The sequence below is a fragment of the Rhinoraja longicauda genome, chromosome 11 (assembly GCF_053455715.1).
Source record: "Rhinoraja longicauda isolate Sanriku21f chromosome 11, sRhiLon1.1, whole genome shotgun sequence".
NCBI classification, from domain to species: Eukaryota; Metazoa; Chordata; class Chondrichthyes; order Rajiformes; family Arhynchobatidae; genus Rhinoraja; species Rhinoraja longicauda.
The window spans coordinates 45,857,263-45,872,077 of NC_135963.1; the positions used below are offsets into that span (position 1 = coordinate 45,857,263).

The 14,815-nt window shown below is 42.5% G+C and overlaps 1 protein-coding gene across 2 annotated transcripts in view; it reads right to left on the minus strand.

Annotated features, from left to right (window-relative positions):
- Window positions 1–12,152, minus strand: part of LOC144598133 (paired mesoderm homeobox protein 1-like) — a 30,672-nt gene extending 18,520 nt beyond the window's left edge. For both annotated transcript variants that reach the window (XM_078408024.1, XM_078408025.1), the window contains exons 1-3: window positions 12,105–12,152; window positions 10,816–11,776; window positions 6,357–6,532 (exon numbers count right to left, since the gene is read on the minus strand). In XM_078408024.1, coding sequence (XP_078264150.1) covers window positions 6,357–6,532; window positions 10,816–11,065 — 426 coding nt within the window. In that variant the 5' untranslated portion in view covers window positions 11,066–11,776; window positions 12,105–12,152. The remainder of the gene's footprint in view (window positions 1–6,356; window positions 6,533–10,815; window positions 11,777–12,104) is intronic.
- Between the last annotated feature and the right edge of the window lie 2,663 nt (window positions 12,153–14,815).

Genomic DNA, 14,815 nt, shown 5'->3' on the forward strand with positions numbered 1-14,815 from the left:
GGTTTGTAATTCCCCGTTTTCTCTCTTGCTCCTTTCTTGAAAAGTGGGATAACATTAGCTATCCTCCAATCCACAGGAACTGATCCTGAATCTATTGAACATTGGAAAATGATCATCAAAGCGTTAACTATTTCTTGAGCCACCTCCCTGAGTATCCTGGGATGCAGACCATCAGGCCCTGGGGATATATCAACCGTCAGCCCCATCAGTCTACCCAATACTATTTCTCGCCTAATGTAAATTTCTTTCAGTTCCTCTATCCCCCTAGATCCTCTGTCCTCTAGTACATCTGGGAGATTGTTTGTGTCTTCCTTAGTGAAGACAGATCCAAAGTACCTGTTCAACTCTTCTGCCATTTCCTTGTTACCCATAATAATTTCACCTGTGTGTGCCTTCAATGGACCCACATTTGTCTTTGCTAATTTTTTTCTCTTAACATATCTAAAGAAACTTTTACTGTCCTTCTTAATATTCTTGGCCAGCTTCCCCTCGTACTTCATCTTTTCAGCCCATATTGCCAGTTTTGTTACCTTCTGTTGTCCTTTGAAAGTTTCCCAATCCTCTGGCTTCCTGCTACTCTTCACTGTGTAAAACATCTTTTCTTTGAGTTTTATTCCATCCCTAACTTCCCCTGTCAGCCACGGTTGCCTCTTACTCCCCTTAGAATCTTTCTTCCGCTTTGGAATGAAATGATCCTGCATCTTCCGGATTATGCCCAGAAATTCCTGCCGTCAGTTCCACCGTCATTCCTGCTAGGATCCCTTTCCAGTCGACCTTGGCCAGCTCCTCTCTCATGCCTTCATAGTCCTCTTTGTTCAACTGCAACACTGACACTTCTGATTTAACCTTTTCCCTTTCAAATTGCAGATTAAAACTAATCATATTATGATCACTACCTCCAAGCGGTTTTTTTTACCTCGAGTTCTCTTGTCAAATCCGGTTCATTGGACAACACTAAATCCAGAATTGCCTTTTCTCTGGTAGGCTCCATTACAAGCTCTAAGAATCCATCTTGGAGGCACTCCACAAACTCTCTTTCTTGGGGTCCAGAACCAATATGATTTTCCCAGTCTACTTGCATATTGAAATCCCCCATCACCACAGTGGCATTACCTTTGTTACAGCTTTAACTCCTGCTGCAACTTACACCCTACATCCGGGCTATATTTGGGGGTCTGTAGATAACTCCAATTAGTGTCTTCTTACCTTTACAATTCCTCAATTCTATCCACAGTGACTCTACCTCATCAGACCCTATGTCACCCTCGCAAGGGACTGAATTTTGTTCCTCACCAACAGAGCTACCCCACCTCCTCTGCCCACCTGCCTGTCCTTTCTATGGGATGTATAACCCAGAATATTAAGTTCCCAGGCCCGATCCTCCTGCAGCCACGTCTCTGTAATCGCCACAATGTCATATCTACAAACCTCTAACTGAGCCTCAAGCACATCTACTTTACATCTTATACTTTGCGCATTCATATACAATAGTTTTAATTCCTTACTCATCTCACCTTTCACATCGATTCCTATTTCACTTGGCCATACTCTCCTATCCCTTTGTGAGCTTTCTTTCCCATTAATTCTGGGGTCATTAACTATCCCTTCACTCTCTTTCCCTTTAACTCCATCCTTGACTGGGATCATTTGACCCCCCCCCCCCCTCCCTATTTAGTTTTAAACCACCCGTGTTGCAGTGGGAAACCTGCCTGCCAGAATGCTGGTCCCCCACATGTTAAGGTACAATCCGTCCCTTTTGTACAATTCCCCCTTACCCCAAAACAGGGTCGAGACCCTTCTTCACTGAAAGTCAGGGGAGAGGAAGACACAGCGATAAGGAAAGGTAAGGTGTCAAAACGAGACATCAAAAGAGATGCAGCTCAAGGGCAGTTTAGAATAGATCGTTGTTAGCTAGGAGAAGATGACAACAAAGCAAACAGAGATAAAATGTAATCAGGGAGACACATGATCCTACACAGATCATGTCTCAGCTTCAACCCCTTGCAGATGCTGTCTGGTCCGCTGAGTTCCTCCAGCGGTTTATTTGTGGCTCAGTTTCTTCCCAGGCCAAAATATGTATCGCTCATTACATTCTATAACGGGGCATAGCCCGAGTAAAGCGTTGTGGGGAGCCATTTGGGGATCGTCATTTGATCGGGAGAAAATGGCTTTGATTATGCAATCTCAGGAGACAAGAGTTACAGAGCGTATATTTTGGGGGACAACATTAAAGTTGTATTTTTGAAATGTTACTTTGATTTGGGACTTTAGCGACCCCCCCCCCCCCCCCCCCCCCCCACACACACACACACACTGTTGTACCATCATCAAACCTTAGGAGTAGGTTCTGTGCAGGCGGAACGAATAGACTAGTTGTACATCTATCTTCTCAACTAGTAAAGGTTTCAATAGTTTATGAGTGTGACCATTCCATACCATTGGGTTCCTCAAGTAGATACACTGGGATTCAAATTTATATCTTAAACTCGCTTGGTGGTTTAACCATTAGAGTATTTTGTTGGAAGTTTTGTTTAATTGGAAAAGAGTTTCGGGATACATCTAAGTATTGAGCCTGAAGAAGGGTCTGGGCGAAACGTCGCCTGTCCATTCCTTCCCCAGATGCTGCCTGACCCACTGAATTCCTCCAGTACTTTGTGTTTGCCCATGATTCCAGCATCTGCAGTGCCTTTCCTCTCCTGTATACATCTAAACAAACGTCAGAAAGACATAAAAAGCTGGAGTAACTCCGCGGGTCGGGCGGCACCTCTGGAGAAAAAGATTAGATGACGTTTCGGGTCGAGGCCCTTCGTATCCGAAACGTCATCTAATCATTTTCTCCAGAGATGCTGTCTGACCCGCTGAGTTACTCCAGCTTTTTGTGTCTTTCTTCGCTTTAAACCAACATCTGTAGTTCCTTCCTACACCTACATCTAAACGAGTTCGTTGCCCAATGAAGAGCTTACCTGACAACGACATGCCACGTAAAAGACATCTCTTTCACAGACTGGGGCGACGTGCCAGGACAGTTGGGGAACTGAATTGGGGACTGTGTGTTGGGGACTGAACCCCAGCGTTACAAATCTTGACAAACAATATCGCTCGGGTTTTAAGTGAAGAAAAGTGAAGAAATGCGATACCTGCCAGCGAGACTTATGGCAGGTATCGTATTTTATGGGCGGCACAATGTCATTAATGCTGCCCAACACGGACTGTTGCTTCTGCTGTAAACAATCGGAAAACCAACCCTCAATATCCACATTACTCATTTTTCACGACATCCTTCCTGCTTACTAGAAGATAGTGGACGGCTCCACTTGAAACGAAACCAAACTGCACGATCTTTATTTTTTTATGTTGAATAATAATTCTTGGAAGAAGGAATCTAATTAGTGCCGTTTTTTTAAACACCCATGGGATTTAACAAAAATACAATATTTTGCTAATCATTTCTAGATACACTGTTAGAACAATTTCCAGATTAAAAGGGCCCATTTAGAAGTTGACGAGTTGTCAGACCATTTTGAATGACCTTGCTGACCTATATAAAAACTTCACAACTCTACCTAAAGAACTTAGTTGTTTAAACAAATGATTGATCTAACATTTCCGGGATGGAAATAAAAATTGGAAGGAAGGAATTTTAATTCGTAGAATAACGTTTGATGGTACAGCGAGAGTGCGGAGGCTATCGTGCGAACCGGCTGGCATTTGTAAGGGCTTCACCTGAACGTTTTAAAGTGTTTGTCCGATAGCATGGTAATAAAAGTGGAGGATGATGTCTTCTATCTTTCCTGCTGAGTTTGAAAATAGTGAAATGTGAATGTTTATATGAGCCCAATACCCACGTAATGTGTCGGAAAGGAACTGTAGATGCTGGTTTAAACCGAAGATAGACACAAAAAGCTGGAGTAACTCAGCGGGTCAGGCAGCATCTCTGGAGGGAAGGAATTGGTGGTTTCGGGTCGAGACCTTCCTTCAGACCTCTCTCGTTTCCCTTTCCCCAGACTAATCTGAAGAAGGGTCTCGACCCGAAACGTCACCCATTCCTTCTTTCCAGAGATGCTGCCTGTCCCGCTGAGTTACTACAGCTTTTTGTGTCATCCTGGGAACATACGTTCCCCTCCCACCTGCGTGGTAGAACAGAGATGGTCCTAGACTTCCTCCCCGACCTGCTAATAAGGCATATTCTCAAAATATCGAGAAATACCCACAGGCCGTCACAATACAAGGACTGTGGACATTCTAACATAACTGGTCTCTCCCAAGGAACATGTCTGTGATTCCGCCTGCTCTCCGACTTTACGATCACGTTTTAACCCAGACTCGCCACCGCATCATTCATTTGTTCTATATCTCTCTCCATCACTGTCTACATCTCTCGTTTCCCTTTCCCCTGACTAGTCTGAAGAAGGGTCTTGACACCAAACGTCACCCATTCTCTTTCTCCAGAGATACTGCCTGTCCTGCTGAGTTACTCCAGCATTTTGTGTCTTATCTTCGGTTTATACAGCATCTGCAGTTCCTTCCTACACGTGGTACATTGGATCCGCATTGGAGAACGGGAGGATTGAAGAATAATATACTGATACCATTATTTCATTTTCTGGTTTACGCACAATTATTGATTTGGAGTCCTTGTGATTAGGAGATTTTGGTTCTCAGTTTGAAGACACACTTGCTTAAGGTGTGAAGCTTCCCCTGTTTTCTTACATTGGGATTTGTGAGAGTTGGGGATTTCATTCCGCACCCAAGTCTCGTCTATTACTTCTCTCCAGGGACGCTGCCTGTCCCGCTGAGTTACTCCAGCATTTTGTGTCTATCTTCGGTGTAAACCAGCATCTGCAGTTCCTTTCCTCACATCTTAATATTACATGGTGGATCTCGTGGACTAAATAAAACGATCACAACAATCTGCCTACAGATTGCTTGCAACGCAGAGATGTATCTATTGCTGCCATGCTATTAATATACTGCCATTTGCAACGGGCTCGTAGGTCGTTGGTGCGTTACATCCATTCTCGGGGTGGAAATAGGTAATGCTGGAGATTTTTTTAAATGTTCTGGCTTTCGTGTTTCGTTTATAAGCTCGCAACAGGACATTAACTCCTCTACAGTTCAAGATCCATATTCAGCAATGAGGTTATGTCTTCAATACATTATCATGCGTCGCCCCATAACATTTACTTACCAGAAGTGTTTTTCCATAACATTGCATTATGTGACACTGATTGGCTAATACAACAATTTTACCAGGAAGCCTGGTAAAGCAAAAATATTGAAATGTGCGAGCGGACAATGAATGCCCATGAATTCGTTCGTGTGTTACATTGACCAGTGAGACGAGAGATCCCAAATAAAAGCACTGCCGCGCGCAACTAAATTCATCTGAAACACATTCATCACGACGATACGCTCAAAACAATAAAATAAAATGTTCTGTATCTTCAAGTTGAAAAGGAATTTGCTTGCTCCATGATCCCACTCTTCAGTATATTGGGTTTTAAATCTAACACCAATGCACAAATTATTTCGATTGTCGCGTTTGATAAACTGGGACTCGGGCGCAGAGAAACGATGTTTTGAATAAAAGTTGGACAATATTGTGATAATAATATGAGAACCGCAAATATGATATATTCATTCCTATTCTGTCCGTGCGGTTGAGATCTGTCGTTGCCATTCTTACAGCGTATTTTCTTTTGGAATGAACACCCTGCCTGACAGGCAGGTCAGTAAGCGCCTATTTCCAGTCACACAAATTCTGAATCCCACTTCATATCTGCTATCATTCTCTAGAATATGAGGAGCCGCTAGTTATAGATATCCTTTAGTCTTTGGGTTGTTTACTATATAAGATATATGAAACACTGGAACTTTAGAATTTGGAAATGGATCGATATTGAAAATGTTTGTAGAATTCAAGGCTGAGCAAGGTATACAAGCATTGTTAAATAAATTCTGTGGCTCTCAATACATGTTTGGGTCTTGTGTAGGTTAATGATAAAAATGTTTAAGCATTTATGCGTATTGTACATTAAAAAGTGCACTAATAATTCAGTGCCCTAATCCAGACTGTTTATGATGGCAATATTGCTTTATTTTGTGCTTTATTGAAGTGAAAGCAAAAGAAAAAGGGGGGGGGCGGCGGGCTGCTCGTAGTTTAGGGGAAACATCATATGCCGCACAGGTAAAACTATGTGCGCAACAGCAGAGAGTATATAACCTGTAAAAATAGCTTAAAAAATATCTATCTACTTGCTTTCTCTAATCCTTTACACAAACCATGGAGAAATGAAAATAAACCGCACTGGAAAGGCAATGATCTCAAAATATGAAACTGAATATAAAGAAGCTACCTGGACTCTGGCCTCCGTGAGGTTGACTCTTCTAGCCAGATCCTCGCGTACAAATGCGTCCGGGTAATGCGTCCGCTCGAAAACCCTCTCCAGGGCCTGCAGTTGGCTGCTGTTGAATGTGGTCCTGTTCCTCCTCTGCTTCCGCTTCTTCTTCTGCTCTGTGTTTATTTTATCACCTACACTCCATAAAAACAATTATACGCACCGTTTAATCAGTTAGCACTTGCGGAATTAAACGAGAAAGAATGCTCTAGTTGGAGTACAAGTGATCTGAAGAACACACTATTTGTGCAGTTCGGTTGTAGCCTGTCTCTCTGTCTCATGGCCACGCTTATCCGTCAAATATCTCTCCTCGAAGGTTAATGACTATCATTCTGTTAAAACTACTGCTAAGTTTCAAATGGAGAAGGAAAGGAGAGACATCACTTCAAAATAAAACATTTCAATTTCGCACTTGGAATTGTCTGCAAAACTGGTCGATCGCCCCAAGCGAAGGGCAAATATCCAAACCAAACGGCCATTTGATCTTGAACAATTATTTAATAAATGTAGCATGTGTAAGAAGGAACTGTTGGTTTAAACCGAAGATAGACACAAAAACCTGGAGTGATTCAGCGGAACAGGCTAGCACGTTCTCTCCATTGGTGTCCCTGCGTGTTTTACATTTGTAGCTATTTGATATGACTTCAGATTATCAGATGAATCTTTTCTGTTGCTTTTCGAACGCCTTTGTAGTCCTATTTTTAAAAATAAATCATAAAGGAGTCATAAAATAGGGCCTGTGTGCTCCATGTTTTCCCAACATTATTTCGGCCCTGAATACCTGGGGCTGATCTTCCATTTTTTAAATCTTTATTTCTCATTTCCAAAATCAGGCCCAGGCTTTGATTGATGAGTGGATGAGCGGTTCTAAGCATCAATATTGTCCCAAGAAGTACAGGTTTCCCGAGCGAAAATTGAAACAGAAAACACGACAGGGAACTTCCTAGCACAGGAAACTTGCGTGAGGATAGAGAAATATTTAGCTAAGATATTTTCCTTTGTCCTATAAAGAGCAGTTCTTACAATGGCTAAAACTGCAATGAAATGGCCACCCTACCCTACAATGAAAATCATCTCTCCTGCAGGAGTCTCCAAGCAATTCCAGATTCTTTTTCCATGATCTGACACTGTATACTGAAGAATAATATAATTATATGATGGATGCGAGTACGAGTTAACTGTTGTGATACAATAGACTGGGCACTATACTGCATTAACAAATAGCCACCCGTTTATGATGGATAATTGAGATTTAGGGCGGAAAATAGTTGCTTTTGATGGCATTGCAATTTTATAACAGTGGATGTCGTAAATGCTGATTTGAGAAAAAAAGCCACTTGCCTGAGTCGGATAATGCACCTGGTTTAATCGATGCCTGTTTCTCATATTAATTGAAGAAATGGTTACAATGCTTGAAGTGCCAGCGGGTTGTGCATTCCAACTTAGGAATTTCTTAAGACAATTTATTTCTGTTGCGGTATAGGGTTGTATTCCAACCCTCCTCCAGATTCGAACTTGCATTCCAGTGCCGTTTTATAAGGGTGCGTAAATAAGTTTGTAATCTTGCGCAAGTCAATCTGTATTTTATGATTTCGTTGACGGCTGCACGCAACTGTTAACGAACAGTTGATTCCGCCCGAAAATGCTTCAGATCAAAGCTTAAGCAAATCATAATCTCCCTAGATAGACACAAAAAGCTGGAGTGACTCAGCGGGACGGGCAGCATCTCTGGAGAGAAGGAATGGGTGACGTTTCGGTCGAGACCCTTCTTCAGACTGGTTAGGGATAAGGAAAACGAGGGATTTGGACGGTGATGTGGAGTGTCTATCTTCGGTTTAAACCAGCATCTGCTGCTCCTTACTCATAATCTCCGTATATATCCACTGGAGTCCTACTGACCTTCACTGAAATCATTCTTATTGTCAAACACTAAATAATTATTTACAGCTGTAACCGATAACTTAAACTACGAATCAGATGAATAAATAGCAACTTTCTTGCTGTAACTTTATAACCGCCGTGTTTCTTGACTGCTTGCCTTCCAATCTACCAGGAAAAAAAATCAACCGGTGAAAGGTTATGTAACGACACTTCCGCAGTGAGGCTCATTCTATCTGTATTGTGATTATCCGCCAACCTCACGCGAACCTTTGACAACACATGATGTCCGTTGTACAGATGCAACTCCACTTCTTTATTACTTCAAAAGGAAAGCAAACGAGGTTTCTAACACCCCTAGAAATTGTGTCAGGTTGTATTAATTGTATAACTCCTCTTCGCTATTACTCAGTTAACTTTCTGACTTGCGGACGAGTCGGTCTGGTCTGGCTGCCGCAAATGTTTAAAAGTGTGAAGTGTGTCGGCTGAATGGATAATCCCATGTGTTGAGGTGAGAGCACCCACCATCTCCCCCACACTGTGCCTAGGGTGACACTGGCTGCTTAGCGATGAACCACTGCAGGGCACTTCTTCAAAAAAACAACCTTGTGCTGCTTTGGTTAAACGGCGTACGTTAATATCACATCCCTTGGAGGCCAGCGGTTAATTCTGGGCCTTTAAACGTGGGAGCTTTGGGAGGGATGGGTCTTCATTTGAAAGCGTGTACTAACTTGATAGAACGGACTCCCTTTCCTCTCCTCAAATATTCCCTTGGCTTAATACCTGGCCTTACGAAGCTTGTTATAAACACAAAATGGTCTCAACCAGCAATGTGTTCCATAATTGGACTGTTAAAATGTAGCGGGCGCAACTATAAACTATAAAATGTTAGTAGTCGTTTCCCGGGGCCTTGTTCAGAATGTCAGACTCGTTGTGTTGCTCGGGGCAGATTCTCAGACCAGGGGATCAAGGCAGATCTCCGGTCAGGGGCACATTGCCGGCGCCGATCCACATCTGCTGTGCTGTCAGAGAAATGTAAAGGGGTGGGGGCTGATGAATTTAGGCCAGGCTGGCTCAATAAGCCGTATCTAATGGTCAGTAGAGGTCTCTGGAGGGAAAGGGGAGGGGGGGGGGAGAGAGAGAGACATTCTGAACACCACACATCAATCAGGCAGCATCGAACTCACTCTGTTCCACAGGCAGGCGGAAAACATCTAACAATCTTTATCTTAACTGCACTAGGATGAAAGAAGCTAAGAATTTACGCGCTTTTCCTCTTATCTTTTATTAGCAAACTGGTGCCAGCACTGGAAGAGAATCGAATTTTCAGGGGCTTTTGTTTTTGAAATATATAATTGAAGCAAATAAAAATGACTGTCCCACGTCAAATCATGTACCAATTGATCCTCTTTTGCTCATCTGGGCCTCCGTCTATTTAGGGTAGATAGTTTAAATATTACCCCCTGTCCCAGCACGCATTCCCTTATATTCGGCGCTGACGGAAAATGCAAAAACAATCATGTGTTACTGGATGTGGAAATTATTTCTCTTCAAAAAGTGATAAAAATCGGAGTTATTCTGTGCACAGGGAGAGAGTGAGTTTTGGCCAGCCTGTTGCCGTGGATAATTGGAAGTAAATGTTTCCTTAACTTCACATTCATTGAAAACAAAGATATCGTATTTTATCGTTGATGCATGACCAATCAATTTATCTTTCTAATCAGATTAGCTGTCATTACCAGTGTTATCGTCTGTGGGGACACTTAAAGCACTTTTGTCAAATTCAATACGTCCACTTGTAATGGCTACACATGTTCTCAGATAATGAATGATCAAAAGCAATATGGTTTTGCTAATGGGGCAGACGCATTGCTAAATAGTTGGACGGCACAACTCTGAATTTACAATTGCCAAATCAATTGTATTTAATGGCGTTATCCACGTAGACATGACCTTGAAATATTCTCCATTGGTATAATGTGGTCCACCAGAACGTAACAACCTACCTCTCCAAACTGTCCTACTCCAATACTCACATTGCATTGTAACATTAATGCATTGTAACATTACTGCTTGAAGTTACTATTGACATTGGCTGTTAATTCTCAGTTTATGAGTCGTTTCTATTTTCCTACATACCTGTACTTCTTTTCAGTATGAAACACTAGTTAGTTAGAACACACTGTGTAAGGGGGCGAAACTCGATACAGATTATTTTAAACATTTCCACTACACCCACAACATATTCGCATTAGGGAAATTCTGTAAATAGCAGGCGAGAGTACGGAATATCTTGCACAAGGAACTTTTAAGTGTGTTTTTCTTCACCCGCCCCCCTCCGCAAAACATTTACCTCCATCTGCCTCATAAAAGGCGCCTCGGGACTGTGCCAAGCGACATCTCCAAGCTTCCGTAATAACAAACGGCTCCACGACATTTACACGTACGTGTTAATGCGATGATCACTCTTTGCGCCACAGTGATAATCCCGTTAGTAAACCCTTGTCCCCTATTTTATTTATGTTTTGTTCACACTTACTTTCTTGTTGGGGAGTGTCACTGCCGCTGGTCACCGCCGGGGACTCGAGCAGTTTCCTGCCCGCCTCGCTCACACCCTCGTCGGCCTGCTGAAGATTCATCTCCCCCACTTCTTCCAGATCCAGCAGGTGACTCACCGTGAAGTTCTTTTTAGACTGTAAATTGTCCATGCTGGCTGTGATAGTATTCTCCAAGCGAGTGGGCACAGAGGCCGCTTGCCTGTCCATTACGTGGGAATAATTCGAGGTCATGGTTTTGGTACTATTTTTGTTGAAAACAAAATGTATATATACAAATTCTATTAATCTTCTGAACCTCGGCACCTTTCGCCTCCAGTTGGGGCTAATGCGGTCAGAATAGGTCTCCACACACTTGAACCCCACGCCGGAAAAAATCAAAACGTTAAAAAAGGAAAAAAATGAGCAAACTTTCCTTACAGTCGGTAACTTCTCCGGCGCCAATGCAACAGCAGTACATAGTCAGGAACTTGAAGAAAAGTTGTCCTTCCTTCTTGACTCACATAGGTGACATCAGTTTAGCAAGAATGATGTTTTGCAGATGTACAAGTGAGGTTTCTCAACTTACTCTGGTTTAAGAGAGATACACACAGGAGGGTAAAATAGTTTGGTTGGAAGACTCTAGGCGGGGGAAACTCTGAAGTGTGCAATACTTCGGCTTGCAGAAAAAAAGGCCTTTCTGGCACTTCAAAAGCCAGCGGAGTGCCGTCCAGGGATTGTTTTGCGCCGAATAAATTAAAATTGGTGACCCCAGGGAGACGAGATTCTGGTAATACAGGCCTGTAATTACGTGGCAAAGCCCCTGTGTTCTGTGCCTCTGACGTTCTACAGACCCCTCTCCATCACAGCACTCCCACCACTTTGATTAGAGCGGGCAAATGAAACCTTTGCTCTCTTGTAATCTGGCCTCGGATCCCTTTGTAATTCGTTAGAAGACGTAATTATCTGAAAAATATAGTAAAAAAAGAGAGAAACTGACAGCCAGGAAAATACTTCAAAGAGTCAGCTTGTTTATCTATCCCGCCAACTCACCCACACTTGTTTTGCATTGCGGTTAAAGAACTAATTTGCATGTTTTATACCAATCGTGGAGCACCTTCCCCTCCCCCTCCCCTTCAAAAAAAAAAAGAATCCGCTTTTCCTTTGCATACGGCCATAAATAGTTCCTTGCTTCAGGCGAAAGAAAATATTACATAGGCCATGTACTCACCTACACAAGCAACGCCAAGTCAACTTTGTGGCAAAAAAAGTTAATCCAATGTGCCTAACTTACATTTTCAATCACCAAGCAGACAAATAAACCGTGCCCGGTGCGTTTGAACGTGACCTGGGCTCCTGCGCCTGCCGGCACTGGGTCCGAACAACACAGAGCCAGTGATCGTGCCTGTGTGCAGCCAGCCCGACCAGCATTTAGCTTTTGTTTCACTTGTGCAGCAGCGATCAGAACCACACGGATCAGGGGAGGGAAGGAAAGAGGGGGGGGGGGGGGGGGGGGGGGAGAGGGAGGGAAATGCCCGAAGTTTTTTCACGAATAGGCATTTTCAGTTGTTTGTTCTGTTTGGCGATTTCCGCGAGTGTTTCGCGGTGTGTTTGAACGCATTACCAGCAAAAACAAGCATGTGAAAGATTCAGTTCCTTTCTCGCTTTTATTAATTTTTTGGAAAGATGTTATATAGTTTTGAAGTTATCATTCCCCTCCCCCTCCCCTCAGCATTCCGTGATATTCTGTTCTCATGCCGAAGATTGCGTGAGCTTTCAGTAAGAGGACTCAACAGGACATGTGTGGAAATGGCAGGAGTCTGGGCTCCGCGCTTACTTGCAGCGGCCTGATATGGGAAAAGAACACTTGATGCCATCAAAGAGAACCATATTGAAACCAGATGTGAGCCTCTCGGTTCTTTCCATGCATTTAATTAAGGCAACTGAGACGGGGTAGACGTTTTTTTTCATCATTAGTTTCCCTCCAGACCCTTTTCCTAGATTTGGGCGGCCAGTTCGGTGCCAGTGCTGTATATGTCTGTCTTTTTCATCTACAAATATCATTGAATTGAGACTTCTGTCAACATCTGTTTGGCGAAAACGTTCCCCTCCCCCCCTCCTTTCCCCATTATTTGTTAAAGCCGGACTCATAGTCGCGGAAGGAAACGTCAAATGAACTCGCCAGGAAGTTTATTAACCTGATATTGTACGGTGTCTAATTGCTCCTCCAACCGACGTGCGTGTTTATTTTTCAAATCGCGTTATAACCTTTATTTTGAAGAAATTTGCCAGATGTCAAAACGCCTCGTTCTGCAGGCGTGGGTGCGTCGGCGGGACCCACTTAAAGTACCACGAATCATCCCTTCCCTCCCAAACACATACCCACTTTGGGTAGATGAAGTTGAACATGTCTAAGTTCGACGATACTATTTTTAATTTAGAACTAATATAGAATTATATAAATCTGCTGAAGTAACAATTTCATTGTCCCGGCTCATATCCGGTGTATGTGACTAATAAAGCACTTCTGAAATAGAATCAGAATTTAACACGCTCAGTATGCAGTAATCACCTAACTTACTGGTAGCTTGAGGTATAATTCCGCAATTTTGAGAATGATTTGTTTAGTCGTTGGCGGGATCTATTAGAATACAATCTGATGCTCTGCCCACAGGATCCCCGTCAGATTAGCTTTTATTGAAGTTCTCCATACACCAAACCCAGTCCCTCTGTTTTTTTTTTTTGAAGCGCCGGCAAAGCAGCGGTGGAAACGCAAATGATGCTAACCAGTCAAAATAACCAACGCTATTTGGTTTGCACTCGCACTGGCTGGTTGCATTTTTGTTATATTTGTATTTTAAAATGTTTCCAATTATGGAATATGAATGTTAAAAAAATAGTCGCAGATGCTGGAAACTTGAGAGGAAATTCTTCGACTTAATAGCAGACATAAAATATTTTTATGTGATTGATTTTTTTCAGCTCGTTTCTTCGTTTTTAGATATTCAGCTGGCAGCTTGGACATTGAGGTCCCACCCTTCAATTCCGGGATCACTTTATATGGGGAGCCAAATGCTTGATCAGAATTCACAAGCAGCCAAATGCAGGCTAGTTGTTTCACTGATATTTAGAAGTTGTCTTACAGACATGTGCTAAATGTGCCCCATTAGCTGAAAGGGTGGTGATAGAATATCCCAAAGATGATTTAAGCCTTCCGATATAAAGTATTAGTTTGGACGTCTTCCCTCCAAGAAAGAAAAAGCATACAATGGGAATAGTATCACTATATATGGTTTATTTCCGCGGTACTTCCATGCTAGAACCGTTAATGTTATCCCATGACAGACACAAAACGCTGGAGTAACTCCGCGGGTCAAGCAGCATCTCTGGAGGAAAAGAGTAGCTGACATTTCGGGTCGAGACCCTTCTTCAGACTGAGAGTCATGGGAAAACAAAACGAGAGATATAGAAGGTAAATAGAACAAATGAATGAAAGATATGCAAAAAGCAACGATGATCAAGGAAAGGTGGAGCCAGAATGGTCCATTGCTGACAAATTATTATCCTTTGTTTGATTTAGCAAATAATGCTCTGATACTACATTATTCTCTATTCATCAATATATAACTTCATGTTATAGGATAACCCATGTGTGATTTTTCTTGAGATTCATTAAAATAACAATCGTCTTAAGGTTCGTCACCTAACGCGTTCACGCCAGGTGTTCATCAAAACACATTAAAGACGCCATCAAGACACATTAAAGTTACCCCAAGTCTTATCGAGGTAATTGTTATAACAATATATATTTTTTTAAGTCTTTATGTTTCCGATGGAAACAAAGACACAAAGTGCTGGAGTAACTCAGCAGGTCAGGCAGCATCTCGAGAGAACATGGATAGGTGACGTTTCGGGTCGGGGATCCTTCATCAGACTTTATGTTTATGTTAATCTTTATATTTCCGAGGCTGCCCCAAGAATTCTGCAGTGAGTTCATTCAGAATG